General features: G+C 35.5%; 1 protein-coding gene across 8 annotated transcripts in view; it reads left to right on the top strand.

Moving 5' to 3' along the window:
• LOC145297666 (uncharacterized) overlaps positions 1 to 20,955 on the top strand; it is a 1,332,115-nt gene that overhangs the window by 1,065,413 nt on the left and 245,747 nt on the right. For all 8 annotated transcript variants that reach the window (XM_080143840.1, XM_080143841.1, XM_080143838.1 and 5 more), the window contains 2 exons: positions 10,321 to 10,524; positions 13,301 to 13,497. In XM_080143840.1, the coding sequence (XP_079999966.1) occupies positions 10,321 to 10,524; positions 13,301 to 13,497 (401 nt within the window). The remainder of the gene's footprint in view (positions 1 to 10,320; positions 10,525 to 13,300; positions 13,498 to 20,955) is intronic.

Below are 20,955 nucleotides of genomic sequence, written 5' to 3' on the forward strand. Positions count from 1 at the left end.
AAATATTTATTGAAAGAAACGAAATTGTTGAAAATGTCTCTTCTTGATAAGAAGTTTCCAAGAAGAAGAGAATAACAAAGTCCTTATTAAGGTTTGTTAGAGTGAAAATAATTAGTAATGTCTCTTGTTGATAGGATGATCCGAAATGAAGAAAATATTAAAGTCCTTGTTATTAAAGTTGTTAAAGGTGTAAATAATTTGAAATGTCTCTTGTTGTTAGGATTTCCGAGAAGATGAAAATAACAAAGTCCTTATTATTATGGTTTGTTGTTGCCGTCGGTGGGCTAACAGCCTCTGCTACTGTGAGTAGGAAAAGGCAAAGACATTTGTTAGCTGCTGCTGTTGGAGAGAGAAAAAGTAATCCATACAAGTACCTCTGCCACCACTGCAGTGTCGTAAGAACACAGTTGGCCTTGCCATAGGGAAATGCTAGTTTGCCTGATTCCATATTAGTTTTATTCCTATTTAAACATGGTGTATCTGTGAATGAATTTAGACTAAGTTTGTCACTTGTAGGCATTTTATAAATATTTTTATCACATATTTTCGTATCCCATCTGTGAAAATCTCCTGGCCTTCTCTCTCTTAACGTACCTATTACCTTGGGCAATGTGTTTTGTCCAAGAATTCTTTGTTATAATGAACTGTGTATTGTAGTGGAAAGATGGGTACAAAAATTATAGTTTCTCAACTCGATGCATCATTAGCAATCGATCGAATATTGTAGTTAAACACAGGTTGGCACCATTGTTGCTTATGAATCGACGCTGTAGTATCAGTGGCTGCTATTGATGTTTGGGTGTCTCCACTTCCGCTGATGCAATCTGTATTTTGTTTACATAGGGTCGATGGTTGGCACCATTGTTGCTTATGAATCGACGCTGTAGTATCAGTGGCTGCTATTGATGTTTGGGTGTCTCCACTTCCGCTGATGCAATCTGTATTTTGTTTACATAGGGTCGATGGAGATTTTATATTTCACAATATAACACTGCCTCCACAATCTTGCAGGTGTCTTCCTGGCTTTGTCGACCTGTGAAGAATGTTGCCGTTTTTTCTCTGAGTTATTTACTGGAAGGGTCAGTGGCTGTTGATTGCATTCATCGCATAGCGGGAGTGGAAGATCTGTAAAAGGTAGTTGTTGTGGACGTAGGACCAACTATCTGATGTGTGCACAGTGGATCCAGGTTGCAGTGCCATTTTCATTCTGAACCTTGCAATTCATATTATTTGATATGATTATTGTATATTTTCTTACCCATTGTAGGTAAGACGATTGGGCAGTTTTTGGTTGTGACTTGTTGAGTAGCACATTGTCTCCTATTTGTAATGGGTCCTTGAATGAAAAGTAATTAACTTTATTTTCCATTCTATGGTCAGCGTTTATGGGCATACCATATGTACCTTTTTTTTTTTTTTTTTTTTTTTATACAGTGATCACCACTTATCAAGGCCCAGAAGCCACTCAGGGATAAGGGTTATTGCAAGTACATTACGTTAGTGAGGAGATTTGCTGAAATGTTTAATTAAGGGGGCAGTTCATTAGGAATTTGTTAATATTGGACTTGAAGACATCCAAGTTGTAGTCCGGTGGGAAGCAGGCAGACGGAACAGAGTTCCACAGGCGTGCAGTTTAAGAAAGAAGCTTTGTTCATGGAATCCGCATTTTGATTTAGGCACAGATAAAGAGTGGGGGAAATTTTTCACAGTGGATTCAGCTAGACGGGTATTTTTCGTGAAAGATTTGCGAGGGGGGACCAGAGATTGGAGTTCAGACGAGCATCTGCCATGGAAATAACGATAAAACAAGGACATGCTCGCAACGTCTCTTCTGTGGGAGAGAGGTTTCAGGGTAGAGAAAAGGGCATCCCCCACTAAGCCACGAAGTCTATTTTGTACTCTGTCAAGGCAGGATAGGCTATTTTTAGCAGCTCCTGCCCAGATATGGCAGCAGTATTCCATCCTTGGACGTACTTGGCTTTTATATAGATAGAGAATTGCATCAGTAGTGAGATATCTTCTGGAGCGGTAGAAGGATCCCACCATCTTTCCAGCGACCTTGGCAACAGACTTGATGTACGTGTTCCATTTCAGATCAGGAGTAAAGGTCAAACCCAGAAGCTTGTCAAAACACGGGGCCTCACCCAGACGAGAGCCATCCATCACAATTGATGCCAGATGGGGAGCAGAGCGTTGATGATGTAAGGATAGGAGTTTGGTTTTGGATGCATTAAAGCTAACCAGCCACATCTTCCCCCACTGAACCACGCGCTCGAGATCAGAGGAGAGAGAATGAGAGAGAACTTTGTCATTTACAGCCTTTGATGTGTTGCCGTAGATGGTCGTGTCATCAGCATAGATGTCAACGAATGATTTAAGTATGTGTTTAGGGAGGTCATTGATGTAGATCAGGAAGAGAGTTGGGCCCAGGATTGACCCCTGAGGGACTCCAGCATTTATATTGCAGGCCTCCGATTTTTGTCCATCTACCACTACTCTTATGAGCCTATCGGAGAGAAATGATTTAATGATTGAGAAAACATTTCCAGTTATACCGTAGCTGGAAATTTTGTGAAGTAGACCCTTATGCCATACCTTGTCGAAGGCCTTTGATATGTCAAGAGCAATTGCCCTAGAAAGGAAGCCTTTGTCAAGAGATTCACTAATCCTGTGGGATATAACCGTCAGCACATCTGTGGTAGATCTTGCAGAGCGGAAACCATATTGTGTGTCACTAAGAAGGTTATTCCTGCTGAGGTGGTTGACTATTTCTCTATTTAATATGGATTCCAGCAACTTACTCATAACACACAGGAGACTTATTGGTCTGTACTGAGAGGGAGATGACTTATCACCTGAATTCTTAAATACAGGGCAAACTGAGGAGGTCTTCCAGGGAGTCGGAAAGCACTTCTCCTTAAGGCAGCGCTTAAATAGTTTCGTAAGTATGGGAGCAAGTTCTGGTTGAAGCTTTTTTAACACTATAATTGGGATGCCATCAGGGCCAGTTGCTTTACTGGAATCTAGGTTCTTTATTAGCTTGGCGACCTCATGCATGGATATTTGTATGTTACCTAGCTTGTTCTGTGTTATAGGAGGAAATATGGGGAGTTGATGGCCTTCGTTGCATAGGGTAGAATTAGCTGCAAAGTTCTTTGCAAATAGTTTGGCCTTGTCTGACGCTGACAAGATGACCTCTGGTCCATTGATAATGGTTGGGATAGAACGCACACTTCTGTTCAGGATCCTATTTGTTATTTGCCAAAACTGGTGGGAACCAAGCCGCTGATCAGCTACCTTGGATTTAACAGACTGGGCATATAGCTCTCTTGCATTTTTTATTACTCTTTTACAGTGGTTGCTGGCAGACCTGAAAGCAGCTTTAGTCTCAGTGCATCTATTACGTTGGTAGCTATGGAAAAAGTGATTTCTGTGCGCGATAGCAGCAGCACATTCTGGGGAGAACCATGGCTGGCTGTTAGGTTTTTGTTGGAATTTTTTAGATGGTAAGAATTGGTCTATGCCTACAATTAACCATTCGGTCAGATCTGATACTATGGAGGACACATCCTTTTTAAACATGGAGTGCAGAGGTAAATCAGATATGAATGTACGGAAGCTATCCCAGTCAGCCATAGAGTATCGGTATACAGTACAGTGGAGGGGTACATCTGGGGGCTTCTTACATTTCGTTTTTATCTTAACTGATACGACGGAGTAGTCGGAGGATCCTAGAGGAGAATGAACGGAACATGAACATAGCTCAGGGGAAGTTGAGAGAAAAAGGTCTAAGAGGCTTGCATATTGACCGGGTGTATCGGGCACACGGGTGGGTTCACGAACAATCTGAGTGAGATCATAAGCAATGGCAAAATCATGACAAAACCTCCCCTCATCATCTGTCTTATTTGAATGGGTCAGCCATTCCACGTTATGGACATTGAAGTCACCACATATGTGGATGTTAGCCGAGGGATGTGAAGACAGTATGTGGTCTATTTTCTCAGATATGCTCTTAAAGATAGTAACTCCGCTGTTGTGGGGCCTATAGAGGGCAAATATAAATGCAGTGGTGTTAGCAAGTGCAACCCTGAAGCACATATAGGGTAAATTAGGATCTTCTCTAGAGATATCCCTGCCACACGGGAAGCCATCCTTAATGTAGGCACATATTCCATGCCCATGGCGATCTTGGGGGTCAGATTTAGCTGTTAAATTTGAGTATCCGTTAATTATGAACTCATCTAGGGAAGTGGTCGGCCCTATTCCAGTTTCACTTAGAAATAATATGTCCGGTTTCGTCTCCTGTAATTGGGTTTCAACCTCTGGAAGGTTGGAACGTAGACCCCTGATGTTGGAGAAGGAGACCTGGTAGTAGGGGTCTACGTTGGAAGATGGGGTTCTAGATTTAATCGAGTTTTTATTCTGGAGATATTTCATGTTGAGGTTTTGGGATTTGTGGAATAGGTCGGCATACTTGGTTAGAGCAGTACAGAGAGGGAAAGTAAGAGAGAAAAAGACAGGAATTTTTTTTTTTATTTGTGGCACACGAAAAGGTAAAGCCGTAACAATTACCCACTAGTATGGCATCGAGAGGCCCCACCAGAGACTACTGCATGGTCCAGATCCACTCACCAAATGGCAATACAGCAGTCCCAGTACTTTGCGCCTGCTGATAGGGCAGCCTCCTTAGTGGTTAATCCAAGGTTCGGGTCCCTGACTATCAGGCGGATAACGTCAGCCCAGACAAACATTTACCTCCAGCACCCTTACTAGTGACATGGCCACAAGGACAGATAGAGACAGAAAAATTTCCGACATCTCAAACTACTGGTCACCAAGTACTACCGACCTTTAAGCAGCTTTTTCTTCACCCTTTGTCAGAAAAATCACTCATTGAATGAGGACTGAATGAAAAAATAGGAGAAGCGAGAGTTACTGGAGCTGCCGATAACACACCCACTGTATTATCTACTCTCCATTTAAAAAAAAAAAAAAAAAAAAAAAAAAAAAAAAAGTGGGGGGGGGATGGGGACAAGTGACTTATTAATATCTAAGTAGTAAGTCCGGTGCTAAGTTAACAATTCAGGACACTTTTGATGATAATCTCCCCTCCCATATTAATTGGTGGAAGTTTGTCGTTATCTATCGAGTTTAAATCATTAGAGTTTCATCTTATAATTAATTAAAATCCAATAATTAACTATTATCAATTTGTAAAGTCGGCTTAATATTAATTTACATTCGAGTTTAGATAATTATTCAAAGTTTTACTTTAGGAGGTTCGTTTTCATGAGTAACTGGATCATTGCTAGTTATATCTGTTTGATGGGTTGTTGGCAGTCTGATATTAGGGTGGTGGCTTGTAATCGCATAATTTGAGGAAATTCCTATTGTCACATTTGTTGTGGCAGTCATCGATGAAACGATAGATTCGAGAATGTCTGTCCAGACATAGTGTCTGCCTTCACAAAGCATGTAGAGAGTGTTCTTCATAGTCTGATGTTGTCTCTCGATATTTCCTGGGACAGTTCTTGTTTGATAGACATCTGGTTGCAGAATTATCTGTAGACTTCTACCATGAAGTGTGTTCCTCTGTCGGAAGATACGATGCTAGGGATCTCTCTGTGGCAAATAAAAAATTAGTATAAACGGTGGGCAGCGTCGATAGCATGATCCTTTGCACAAGGTATGACTATGAAGTACTAACTAAAGCTGTCCAGTATTGTCAGGATGTATCGTTTTTCTTTTGAATTCGACATTGTAACAAAGTCTATGAAAATAGGTTCAAGGGGTCTGGTTCTTCTTTTGCAGTGACCAATAGGTACGTCTGTCATCATTTCCCTTGCATTTTGTGCAAATATCACAAGAATTGATGTGTGCTTGAATGTTTTGATTCTTGGATCCCCACCAATAGTTGGAAAGAAATTTGTGCATACAAGTTATGCCTAAATGGTTGCATTTGTCATGTGCTTGATATCTGACACAGAGCTTGTATGGCATGACTAGCTTTGGTGAATGTTTATTGTCTCGTATCATTAAAACAGAGGTTTCTGGTTTTAGAAAAAAGTGATGTGACTTCTTTTTGAGAAGTTTGGCCTGTTGGTTAGCGGGATTAATAAGTGGGCTATATGGCTTGGATCACTGGAGGGTGCATATGATCTTGGCTAAAGTCTTATCTTGTTGCTGTTCATTTGCAATGGCGAGATGGTTGTAAATTCTATCCGTTGGAATAGAAGATGTGGAGTGATAAGCAAAAGTATGCATCAGACAAAGCCAAACTCTTTGCCAAGAACTTTGTAACAAATTCTACCCTATGCAAGTAAGGCCACCAACCCCCAGCATTTCCTCCTGTATCAGAAAACATGTTATACAACATACAAATATCTGTGTGTAATATTGCCAAGTTAATCAAAAACCTTGATTCGAGTAAAGCAACTGGCCCTGATGGCATCCCTATTATAGTACAGAAAAGGCTTCAACCAGAATTAGCTCCCATACTAACAAAGCTGCTTAAGCGTTGTCTTATGGAGAATTGCTTCCTCACATCCTGGAAAATCTCATCAGTATTTCCTGTAGTTAAGAATTCAGGTGATCGTCACCTCCCTCTCAGTACAGACCAATAAGTCTCCTGTGCGTCATGAGTAAACCACTAGAATCTATGTTAAATAGAGTAGTAGTCAACCACCTCAGAAAAAATAACTTTCTTAGTGACATGCAATATGGTTTCCGTTCTGCTAGATCTACAGCAGATGTGATAACGATTATATCTCATAAGATTTACAAATCTCTCGATGGAGGCTTCCTTTCTAGGGCAATTGCTCTTGACATATCAAAGGCCTTTGGTCTACTTCACAAGATCTCCAGCTATGGTATAGCTGGAAATATCTTTTCAATTATTAAATCATTTTTCTCTGATAGGTTCATAAGGAGCAGAAATCAGAGGCTCACAGTATTAATGCTGGAGTCCCTCAGTTGTCCATCCTGGGCCCAACTCTCTTCCTGATCTACATTAATGATCTTCCAAATCAGATCCTATGTCGTAAACATTTATGCTGACATCACTACCATCTATGGCAGCACATCAAAGGTTGTAAACGACCAATTTCTCTCTGATTCTCTCTCTTCTAATCTTGAGCACGTGATACAATGGGGAAAAAGGTTGCTGGTTATTTTTAATGCATCTAAAACCAAGCTTCTATCTGTACATCATCAACGCTCTGATCCCCATGTGGCATCAATTGAAATGAATGGCTCTCGTCTTGGGGAGGCTCCATGTTTTGACAAGCTTCTGGGCTTGACCTTTACTCCTGACCTGAAATCCAACACGTACATCAAATCCATTGCCAAGGTCGCTGGAAAATAGTGGGATTCTTCTATCGATACAGTAGATATCTCATTGCTGATGCAATTCTATACCTATATAAGAGCCAGGTAAGGCCAAATGATGGAGCACTGTTGCCACATTTGGACAGGAGCTGCTAGAAGCAGCTTATCCTGCCTTCGTAGCCTAGTGGGAGGATGCCCTTTTCTCTTCCCTGCAACCTGTTTCTCACAGAAGAGACGTTGCAAGCCTGTTACTGCTTTATCATTATTTTCATAGCAAGTGCTCGTCTGAGCTCCAATCTATGCCCCCCCCCTTTGTCAAACTTTCACGAGAAACACTTGTCTAGCTGAAAACACCATTAATAATTTCTCCCATTCTTTATCTGTGCCTAAACCTAAACGCAGATTCCATGAACAAAGGTTTTTCTTATAACTGTACACCTGTGGAACTCTTTTCCGTTTGCCGGATTACAATATAGTCATCTTCAAGTCCAACATAAACAAGTTCTTGATGAGCCTTAAGTAATCCAATTTATTCACTTTTTCATTGCACCAATAATTGAAATAAATCAGTCAACCGTCAATTTGGAGTTTTTGTCCTTTTTGAACTTTGTTTTGATATAGACGCCTGCTTCTTCCAATGTGGTTTCAAGTCAGCCTGCGAAATCTGTTAATTTTTTGCTGTCTCGACGTTCTAAGTCTCTGGTTGAGACGTTGAAAGATCATCATCTGTCTGTGGTGTGCTGCTAGTAGGTACTCTTTCAATTTGATAAATGTAGATGTATCCTGATCGGAGTCGATCATTTGTTGGAATATGCCAAGTAGGTCATTTGTATACTTAACAAATTTACTTTCTAGACTTGGATAAGTATCGATTTCTGATGCGATGGGCATTGCATATATTTTGTTCAAGGCTGTGATGAACTGGTGAACGTCGTTTCCTTGACAAAAAGTCGCTTGCTGCATAATGTCTCGTATGGATTGTTAGTGCATTACTAAGTTGTAATCACCTGTTTTTTATGGTGGTTGTCGACATAGAAATTGCCTTTAGGGCAGTCACCATTGTATCAATGTCCGATTGATTTTCTCAGAGTGCTTTCTCGGATAGTTGTGTTGACCCCGTTTTCAGGTTAAGTAATAATAATTTCTGCTCCTTAATGAGATCGGGTGAAATCTTTGTTGTCTTTTGTTATCATCTTGTAAAGTTTCTGACATTGTTTGATTTAATCTTGTCGAGCGTCTGACACCAATTATTATATTGTTACTTCTGGCACCAGATATATGCTGTAAATTCTGACGACAGTTGTTATATTGTTGTCATGAGGTATTGTATCTCAATACCGGATAACGATGGTCGCAATAACAAATTTGGTGTACGGTAGCAAAAAAGACAGTGTATTAAATAAAATATTTAAGTATTATGTTAAATATTTTAGAAATATCTCTTGTTGATAAGATGTTCCAAGGTGAAAAAAATATTAAGGTCCTTATTGTTAAAATTGTTAAAGGTGTTAGTAATTTGGAATGTTTCTTGTTATTAGAACAAAGTCCTTATTATTAAGGTTTGTTGTTGCCGTCGGTGGGTGAACAGCCTCTGCTACTACAAGCGAAGATGTTCAAGTTAACTGTTGCTGTTAGAGAGAGAAAACGTAATTCAAACGAGTCATCACATTTACCTCCACCACCACCACTGCTGCTTAGCTGATCCAATGAGCTCTTATATATTGAGTGTGTGGATGGAGTTGTAGACACATTTTATAGTTGTGAACAGTAGGAAACTTTTGTTGGCAGATGTGTCGTAAGGACACGGTTAGACTTGTCATGGAGAAATGGTTGTTTCCCTTATTCCGTGTTTGTTTTATCCCTATTTAAACCGGGTGTATTTATGAATGAATTTAGACTAAGTTTGTCAATTTGTAGCCCCTTTTTAAATGTTTTTATCACATATATTCGTATCCAATCTGTTAAAATCTCCTGGCCTTCTCTCTCTTAGCATTGCTTGGGCAATGCGTTTTGCCCAAGAATTCTTTGCTATAATGAATAGTAATAGTAGTGGAAGGATGGGTACAAAAAGTACTTTCTCACAACTTAATGCATCGTTAACAATCAATTAGATATTGTAGTTAAGCACAGATCGGCACGCTTGTCGCTTATGAATCGACACTGTCATATCAGTGGCTGCTACTGATGTTTGGGTGTCTCTGCTCCTGCTGATGCAATCTATGTTTTGTTTACGTGTCGTTATAGGTTTGATGGAGATCTTATATTTCACAATATTATACTCTCAATAAGTTTCCTCTTTGTCATATGTGAAAACAGATGTTCAAAGTATTTTGTGAATGTTAATCGTCTAAAAACATTAATATTTCTGTAAATTTTTAAGCAAGGTTCAAGTAGATGAAAGGCATTTTCTGGAACAAATCAACACTGAAGAGGAAACTTGGATTTACCAATATTGTTTCAATGATCATAATTCAATTTGAATAGTGGAATAAGAAGAGTTTTGCTGATCTAATCTAATTCCAAACGGTGATCATTATATTTTTGAATTACATATGATCATAATTTTTTTAATTACATATGATTATAAATTTGAATTATATATGATTATAGTTTTGAATTACATATGATTACAATTTTGGAATTACAGATGATCATATTAATACATTTTCTTAAGAATCAAAGAACCTTAATGTGAGCATATCACAAATATTTGAAGGAAATTGAAAAATGCATTGAGAAAAAAACCACCAGGCAATTTTCATTGTGATGATTTTCATAATAAAAAACAGTATATTTTTTTCTAGGGTAATAAAAGCTTTTGTACGATAGAATGTCATTTGAAAATATTTATTCATAATAATTATAATCTTGCTCGTTTTACTTTTGACTTTTTGTTCCCAAAACTTAAAAAATATTTGATGAAAAGTTTTTAATGGATGTTTATATTCATTTTCAATTGACATTTTTCCCCATTTTAAAAAAATTTTATAGGTGCCTGAAAGGCAGCGTGCTGGAGTTCATTCTGAAGCCGGTGTTTACGGAGACAATGTACTGCCATGTACAACCTGCCACCCAGAGGACTCTTCTTGAGGTGGATTTCACAATCACTTATGATGAAAGACGATTACACAAGGAAACATTTCAAATAGGAGCAGAACCTGAGTGGTTAAGGGATGGATCAATGAACAACATTGAGTGAGCAGATCTTTGTCTATTTTTGTAGGGAAACTTTTTCAAATGATAAATTTGTGCCTAATTATTAATCATTTTACTTGATTGTTTTTTGTTAGATTTTATTGATATTATTGTTATGTAGTCGGGGTTTCATATTAAGACAACATATAACAGAAGATGATGATGACATTTATATATTGTTTACATCACGACGACGACTGTGACGATTCGTGCGAACTTCATATTTTTAATATGGAGCTGAGATATTTATGCATCAGGTTTTTTAACATCAGAAAGAAGATTCATTACTTAATGATAGCGGAGGGGACACATAATACTTGAAAGTTCGTTTACAAGATGATAGACAAAAACACATTTACCTTTGTGTTGACGACACAAAGACAAACAGTTCACAAAATATACATGGTGATTCGTTATTCATCCAGCCGGCTGATGATAGTGGTAAGGGATTCAAGCCTTTTCGACTACTGGTGCCCCCCCTCGCCTCCAAGAGGTCATCAGCTCCGACTCTGACTCTAACTGTCTAACTAACTTCGAACCCTGTTTCAATATATTGGAAATCTCCTTTCTTGATGACGTGAAAGGCGTAGTGAACAATGTGATTTCCTTACGTTTCAAATTACACGTGCGCTTTGCACATGCATTTACACACCTCTGCTAAACAAAAGAAATTCCTAAATTGAATTGTATCGTTTTTAACCTATTTTGTTAATCATTATTTCTTAACTCATATTGTCAATTCTATTCACTGACATATTTGATATTCAGTTATTTCTAAAGGAATGAACAATCGACTACATTCCTAGGATTGAATATCTATTATCTTTTAACACTTGCCTACTGGGTTCGATTGTTACCTTTTCCTAATATCATTTTCAAGCTTATCTAGTTTGCCTTATTACTTACTGAGGTCTGTCCCTTTTCATAACATTATTAGGTTGACAAGAAAGTTCTCGCGGTTTTTAACTTTTTCGTTCAAATGAACACATCTCGCTCTCCCCTCCCAAATTATTGATCAGAATAAGCATCATCAGAATCAATACACGTTTGCCAACGCAAAACAAAAGTATTTATGCCAATAACGCAAAATTCTTGTTTTCTGCTGGTGATGAACTTGCTGAAGGCGTTTTTGATATCACTTAGGTTTTTGAAGCATTTATTATGCAGAAAGTTATAGAGAGACTTGAAAAAGTGGTAGTCGGTAGGTGAGAGGTCTGAAGAGTATGGCAGATGAGTCAGAGTTTCGTAGTCCAATTTGTTCAACTTCTGCAGAATCGGTTTAGCAATGTGTGGTTGAGCATTGTCGTTGAGAAGAATTGTGCCTTTTCTGTTGACTAATGCTGGGTGTTGTTGATGCATTTCATCCATTTGCTGACAATACTGCTCTGCCATAATGGTTTTGCCTGCATTCAGAAAACTGTAATGGATGAGACCGGTCGCAGACCATCAAACAGCTAGCATGATCTTCTTTTGGTGCAAATTTGGCTTTGCAGGTCATAACTTGGCCGAGAAACAAGTTCTTGTTGTGTAAAAGAAGGTAAGATGACACCACTTTATAACAGCGTTTCTCTTGGGTGTCGTTCAATTTGTGAGGCATACATTTACCAAGTTTTCTTGTCTTTCCAATCTCTCTTAAGTTGTTGGAAATTGTTGTATATATTACGTATAATTAAGAAGCAATTCTCGAACAGTTGTGCATGGATTGGCTTCGACTATGGCTCTTAATTGATTATTGTCAACATTCAATGGCCTACCACTACGCTCATTATCCCATCGCCACCACGAAATTTCTTAAACCGCTATTGTGCTGTGTGTTCAGTAGTGTTTTATCAGCCAAGCACTTCATTGATATTGTGAGCTGTTTCAGCAGTTTTCGGCCTAGCTTGAATTGAAATAAGAAAATTGTGCGAATTTGATTTTTTTCTATCTTGTATTCAACATTTTGAAGACGACATAATTGTTTTAAAACGATTGTACTTTAAACGCTTAGATAAAGCGAAAAACGTTCTTTAAAATGATATATAAAGTAAAGGTTTGAAAATACATCATTTGAAATCAAAATTAAAAATACCGCAAGAACCTTCTTGTCAACTTAATATTTGACTTTTCAATAATAACTCAACTATATATGAATATGATACATTTAACATACAAAATAAAATGTCTTTCTAAATGTAATTGAACATATCAAAAATATTTTTTAAGATTCCAATAATGAGAATGTAAGGATATAACTTTAAAAATGTTTACTGAATAAATATACTCAATCTATCTAATTTTGTAGCCCCTGGTGATCTTTTTCAGTATTATAAAGTTTATGTTTAATGTTTTGTCTTATTATTTATGCATGGTTAATTATTGAAATCGCATGCACAATTTTCGTCTAATAGATCACTAATAAATTTTATTTAAATCATTTAAATAAATAAAAATTTCTAAATGGTTCATATTTGAATATTTTTTCTTAATTTTTGTTACTGGATTTGAAAACCGTACCGATAAATTACAGTAAAAGCATATTTACTGTTAATTACACTAAGAAATATTCTTGTATTCATATTTACTGTTAATATATGCTGACAATATTTTTATCATCACTGTGAAGAAGATGTGTTGATTTTGCGTTATGTCATGTATGTTAGAAAAAAAGATGTGAAAGAAATGTAAAATATTGATGTTGGTATTGTATAAATGTGGAACACCAAGAATGTTTCTTAACAAAATTCAACAATTCCACTCTCATACAATTCTAATATTTTTATTGATTTTTTTACAGATATAAATTTTTACAAATTGATATAAGTTCTGGAATTGAAAAAATGCCTGACGTGGTGGCGATGGATCAGACAACAAAAAGCTTAAAGGCTGGATTACACCGAAAATCAGGAGACAATTTGTCGCATGCTGTGGTAGAAGGTGATAAACTTTTTATCCATCCACAGGAAATATTTGGAGTCAGCCTTCAAAACTGGGGTGAGTAACTAATGTATAATTATGTTGTCATGAGCTTCTTTGTATGATGATTAAGTATGTCCATAAAATACTTAGGAGACATGGTGAATAAGAAAAGTGTAGCAGAGCAGCATTGTTTTTAGTAAGTGGTTTGTAAAAAAATAGTAACAACTAGCAGGACCTCTTTCATATGTAATATATTGATGTTGGCATTTTGTAGATGTTCAGCATAAATGAAGACGCCCTGATATTATTGTAACTCTTTTGTTAAAACTGTAAAAAGTATTTATCTAAGCTAGCAGGGATGCCCAGTGTAGCCGGTCATAAAATACAATATGTGATATTTTAATTCATGCATATTTCGTATAAATATATATATATAGAGAGAGTCAATTTTCTATCGATTCTTATATATTATAAAGTTGTAATGTCAAAAATAAAAAAAATATATCCATATGATTTAGGTGCATCAGCTTGAATTGAAACCAAAAACAAAAAAAAAACATGTAGATATATAACTTGAGTTCCTTCAGCTATAATCGAAACCGAAACCAAAACTTATGAAGACTTCATGGTAAAATTATTCATAAAAGAAAAGAGATGGCTTGAATACCATCAGCTCTAATCGAAACCGAAAACAAAACTTATGAAGACTTGTTGGTAAAATTATTTACTACAAGGTTATAACAATTAAATGACAGAAAACAGAAGAAAAAAGATGTAAGCGTGACACACACAAAAATGAACTTCATAAAGCCATCTTCAGAAACTGGAACAGAATCACCCGCACCTTAATGGAAACCTTTATTTCTAGCATGCCCCAACGAATTTTTGAAGTCATCAAAAGCAGTGGAGGTAGAACGCAAGATTAAGTTTGATTGTGAATGTTTTCATACACTTTGATACACTTTTTGTACAATTTAATAAAAATTTTGTCTCTGGTCTTATAATTTTGATCATGTGTAAAAAGCCTAATTTAATAAAAATGTAAATTTAAAAAATAAATCTTTGGAATGTAGCTTTTTGTTTCCATAATTTTTTAGGTTATAGTGTTGGTAACCTTGAGTCGGAAGAGTTTAAAATATATCCTTTAAAAAAAGTTGTTTTTTTTTTTAAAGATTTTTAAGTGGTCTTAAATTTTTTATCAGCAGTGTATATTAGTGATGGGACGATTCTATATTTTTCCCGATTCCGATACAAGTATGGATTCCAATTATTTTTAAATTTCTCAACATTTAATTAAATATTCGATGCTTTTTAAAAATGTTTAAATGAATGTACCCCTCCACCTGTGTAATGTCCGCATATATGTTGTATAATGTACAACACGCGTAAATATGTTTCACTAATGTTTTCTTTGTAATTGATTGAAAATTGTGAAATAAGATTTGTTTTTTTTTTAAACAAAGCTTATTTGCATTTGGTCGTATTAATGCTATTTGAAATTTTCAAAACGATAAAAAAAAATCAGTGATTGGTATACAAAATAAGAAAACTGTTTGGGAACAGAATAGTTAACAATGCTTGTTCTACGTCAAGAATGAGTTTCTAGATAATAATATTGCTATTTGGAAAACCATTCTTAACATTTTGACTGATCTCTGTTAACTATTCTCTACCTTCCCTCTATGAAGAAATGTTCATGTTTTTTCTGGCAATTACAAAAATTTGGTCAGCTATTAGATTGATTTGCATTACTGAAAAGAAAAAGCATCAGCAACAACAATATCAACAACGGTAGTAATAATAACAATAATAATAATAATAACAACAATAACAACAATAATAATAATAACAATAACAATAATAATAATAATAATGATAGCAGCAACAGCAGCAAATAGATTAACACCTTTATCTAAATCACTCCTCCAAAATGAGATTCTACTTTCTTTTTAGATGATTACGTGGTGGAAAGAAAAAAAAACAATTACTGTAGAATTTCGAGTAGGAAAGCAGTTTTGCACATCAATTTAATGTAAAATGATAATCATTTCCAGATCATTTTAACTTTTTAAATTGTGTCTAATCGCTCAAAAATTAAACAACATTTTTGTTCGATTGCTGAAATTTATTTGATGTGTTTCTACCAGCATTTGTTTAATTTTCGATTTTGAGCGTTTATCAAGAATCCTTATAAAGGACTCCTGGATAGCTATTTTTTTATTTTGATTTGACAGTGAACACTAAGTTATTTTTTAACTAAAAACATGATTTAGAATAGGTTTAAACACAAATAAACTTTTCCAGGTAGGTAGAAGAGTCTTCCATTTGGTAATATTTATTTGTTTTTCATCTCTGTTTTTGTTCTGGTACTTACAGTAATAAATACTTGAATTTCTACTCCCCCACCCCTATATGCACAATCTTCTGCTAAAAGACTACCCTCCCACCCCTATATACACAACCTCCTGCTAAAGGACAATCACCTCTACACTATGGCCAAATCTTTTAAATAGGAGATTCCGGTTAGTCAACGCGTGTAATCGAGTTTTTTTTTGTTTGTTTTTTTACCCCCAGCATATAAAGATGGTGCAGGAAAACTGAATTTCCCTAGGACTTAATAAGTTTTTATTTTATTTTTTGAAAATATTTTAATTTCTAAGTATTGCAAACATGTTGTCTATTGTACAAAAATGTTAACTCTTAATTGCTCCACATTTTAATTTTTGTCGTTCTGAAATTTCCTTTTTCTCTTTAATCAAATGTGTTCTAAAGAAAAACAGGCCTAAAAGATCATGTTTTTATTTTTTTCTTTTATTGTACTGCTTGCAATTAAATTCCGGCACCCCCTAAATGGAAATAATCTTTGCTAATTTGAAAATAGAAAATTATTCTAGCCCAAGACACTATATCTGCATTAATCTTAACTCGTTTAAACCTCTTAATCATACCTTAACAGCATTTTTTAAATCTAATATACATTAATACTTATGAAAATTAGTTCGAACCATTTCTTCTAATTCAAATTAATACAAAAAATAAGTTGCTACTCATGTTTATGCACAATTTGCGAATTTTAAAGAATGGAGGATTTACCTTTAAACATTAGAAGCTAGAAGAACTTTATTAAGTAATATACTATATATCTACAAATTCTATTTTTTCGTATCTAATGTACACATGTCCATATTGCTATTATACCTAATTATGCATACTAAAATTTCTATAGCTTATACTTTATTTCCAGTGATACTGTTACATGATAAGGGCTGTCCCCTTTTCATGTAAGTATAAAAATAAAGAGATTAGTTAAAATGAAATAGCAATAGATGAAATTCGAACCTCGTAATTTAGGTTTAGAAGTAGATTACGTGTGAGAATTTAAAAATGTAAATCAAACGATTGTTTAGAATAGAAATAAAATATTTCAAGAAAAGAATGTGAACTGTCAAGTTTGTTATGAAATTTTAAATTGAAAGAATGCAGCTTATAAGATAATGTTTTTAACATATTGGAAAAATAGGTTACTGAGTATAGGAAAAGTTTTGGACACGCATGTCCAGAACACGTGAAAGAAGGCACATGTTTTAACATGTGTATGACGTCACGGAAAATAGAAAGTTCTAGTTATAGAAAAAAAAACTTTAGAGTAAAAGAAGACAGTCGGTGAGACAGTCGGAGGAGAAACTGAGAGAGGGTCTGGGAAGCGTCTAGAAGCGAGACGATCACTTTTAAAATTAATATATGAAGCTTTGAATTCTTGATGATGGAAATCACGGCCGGTCGTGTGAAGAATAAACTCATCTGTATTCTGGTAGAACGTCGTCTTGTGTTTGTGATTCCTACAAAAAGGTAAATTAAATTGTATTATATATCTGTGTTATAAAATATCGTTTCATACACATCTCGACATGTCATATCCATAATGTGAATCAACATCAGCATATCTACACTAAGACTGTCTGAACACTATGTCCTCACTCAAAGAGCTTCTTCTTCGATTCTACACATCTAAGGAATGAAAATTTAAAATATATAGGAATCATTATAAACGAACAATCTCTCTAAGTCTCTTACAACAACATACATCTCTCTCTCTCTCTCTCTCTCTCTCTCTCTCTCTCTCTCTCTCTCTCTCTCTCTCTCTGAGTCTTTCAACATTCCTCTTAAACACTCTCTCTAAGATATAACATCATATGTAATAAAACTCTCTCAACGACAAACACTATAATAAGACTCTTACTTTAGTCATAACATGAATAAGTATATGTAACATTTTTGTGTCCGTGAACCAGTTTGCATCAGCGATGCATTTTGGTGTCCGTGAACCAGTTTGCATCAGCGATGCAAAAAACCGAACCTGGGGTCGATACCACGAAAAAAAAAAAAACGAACCTGGGGTCGATACCACAAAAAAAAAAAAAAAAACACACAACGTTTACTAGACGATCACAGAATGCGAAAAAGAAAAAGAAACACAACGTTTTAAAAGGGTCCAAGATAATTAAAAAAATGAATAAATAAATAATACCACGGGAAAAAAAATTACACGATCACAGAAATGCGAACAAAAAAAGAACAAAAAAAATTGAACACACATGCACACAGAGAACAAAAGATACAAGAAATATTAAAAAGAAAAAGAAGAAAAGGCCGATATGCCGTAAAAGAAATCCGTAGTAATGAATGGAAATATAGTAAACACAAGTCACCGTGCATAATTCATTGAAATGAATTCTTTTGTTTATGTAGCACAGAAATATTAAAAAAACAAAAAGAGAAAAGAAAAGGCCGATATGCCGTAAAAGAAATCCGTAGTAATGAATGGAAATATAATAAAAACAAGTCATCATGCGTAATTCATTGATAAATGAATTGGTTTGTTAAAAAACACACACACACACACACATACACGCAAATGCAGAGATTGGGTCACTGATTATTGTTTTGAAATTTGTATGAAGTGTTAATTAGAAAAATTGTGTCAATATGAAATCGTTTGGACGAATTGTTGAATTTAATCTGTCAATCAAACAGGAATTTTTCAAAGGTCGCATGTAGTCTCTGAAACAGCGTGTAAATTCTGTTTGGAAATGCATTTTTGTGTTCATAGTTGAACTTTTCGGCTTTTTGTGTGTTTCATTTGTTTTGTTTTTGAAAAAAAAAAGGGACAATTGTTTTGGACAGATTTGTTGAATTGTTGTTTGTTACAGATAACTTTTTTTTTGGAAAAAAAGTTATAACTGTTGATCATAGTTTTGTGTAAATCATAGTTAAATGTATTAAGGTATTTTTTTTTTTTAAATGTTTTTATGATGTTGAACAAATATTGTAAATTGTCTTATGTATGTAAATGTTATTGATTTTCACAGCAAGAATTCAAAGTTATCCGTAAATATACATTAGATTTAAACAGTCTAGGTGAAAATAAAACTAGTTAAGACGTATGGTTGGCTTACAGATTCAGTTAGAATTTTAGAAGGGGGACAAGAATTAAAATTACGTAAACGGGTATTTGGAGAGTTTTTAGATGTGATAAGCCGTAAGAAAGATGGTTTTTTTTAGCAATTGGTTTTTGTTGTTTTTTTTTAGAGATCCTAAAAATTTTTCTCCAAGAAAAGTGACTTAGTAGGGATTGATAAGCACAAGATGTGCCCCTATACAAAAAATTTGGGAACCTGGTTAATTAAGTGCTTAAAATAAGCTGGTTGCACGTAACGACTCCAAGCAAGTGGTAAGTCTTGGCTTAATTAATAAACAGGCGTTGGAAAGAATACGAAAATTCTTAAGGGGACCAGTAAACCGAGGATAGGTAGTCCCGAGGCAATCACATATAGCTTAATGAAGTAAGAGACAGGCAAAAATATGCCGTAGATTACGTAAGAAAGATATAACCTTGTATTTTTTTTAGAGACGCATGAATGTGGGATATATCTGCTGGATCTTGGAGGCTCTGGTGAGAGAAAAGAAAAATCACAAAAAAATCGGGCTATTAGATAGTCTTTAGAGCGTAATTAAGGTGTTGGGTGCAGAAAAGTGTTAGTTAGTTAGGGGTGATATTTCTAAATCCTCGTCGAAGTTTCAAGAATCCAAGCAAGGAAATCCGAGTGAATCCGTATGAGAGAAAAAAAGGTATATCTTAAACTTCTGAAGCCAACCACAAAGATTTAAGTATATGAGCTTTGGTATGTCCCGTATAAGATAGTTATTGAATAAAAAAAAACAAAGCCATACTTGATAAGACTAACCATGTGGAAAGAATTGATCAGAACACTTTTGGGACGAAGGAAGTCGTCCATTTCGAGAAAGGTGAAAACCTCTAGTCTGTGGCATATGGGTGACTGGAAAATAGCTGATGTGAATCATAGGTAAAGACCCTACACCCAAAAAGTAAATGCCACGAAGATCAGAAAGGTTCTGATCTTATAAAAAATAAATAACTGTGAAGTCGGCCGTGGAGGGCTGACTGAAAGAGATTTTTTTTTTTGTTGTTTTTTAGCCTGATGTTTCTAGCCGTGTGGTTGTGTAGATGTAAAAATAAAAAATGTACTAAATTTAAAAATGCATAGATTTTTTTTTTTTTGTAAAATATGGAAGGGAGGGATGTTACATGATAAGGGCTGTCCCCTTTTCATGTAAGTATAAAAATAAAGAGATTAGTTAAAATGGTTACTTTATGGATTTACTGGAGAATGTACCAGAAGAAAACCCATTCAACAAGCTTAAGGAGGCGATGTTGAAACAGACTGGCTCATCCCACGAGATAAGGTTGCACAATCTCTTCACAGCTCGAATTAGGAGATTATATCCCCTCACAATAATTATAACATATGCGAACATTACTGGGTGACAACAAAATATCCGAAAACATCATGAGGAGTCTATGGATGAACAAACTATCTGATTCAATGATACAAATTCTCATACTCATGGCGGAAGAAAAAAAAACTGAAAAACTAGCGGACATGGCAGACCGAATACATGAAAATCTTCGGAACTGCAAAGTGAACTCTGTGCAATTATAACCGTTACAAACAAAGGTGAGGAATTTAATGAACAAGTCTACGGTTGAAAAACTTTCATGGCAGTTACAAGATTTGCTACAGACAGACCGTCGGTACCCACTCAATAAATGACCGAGCTATAGAAGATGAAGTCTTAGTAAAGGGGCGAAACAACACACGGGAGAGAATGAGTAAATATTGCTATTATCATCAAAAATTCGGTACTGAAGCGAGACGTACTTACCCTTGTACCTTTAACAATAAGAAACAGGGAAACGAATATTCCAGCCAGTAGAGACGACAACTGTTGCTGGATTTTCTACTAAAGGTCGTCTATTTTATATTCGTGATAACAGTGAGTGTTGTCTTCTTAATAGACACTTGAGCGGAGATAAGCGTGATACCACCGCCGCCAAATCAAAAAATTCCTCCAAGCAGCTAACAGCACAAAAATACCAACATATGGAGAGAAGTCCTTAAATAGTAATCTCGGCATGCGACGGATTTTTTTGTAGAATTTTACCATAGCCAA

Source organism: Euprymna scolopes, chromosome 18, assembly GCF_053919585.1.
Source record: "Euprymna scolopes isolate OS-2025 chromosome 18, ASM5391958v1, whole genome shotgun sequence".
In the NCBI taxonomy this organism is placed as follows: Eukaryota; Metazoa; Mollusca; class Cephalopoda; order Sepiida; family Sepiolidae; genus Euprymna; species Euprymna scolopes.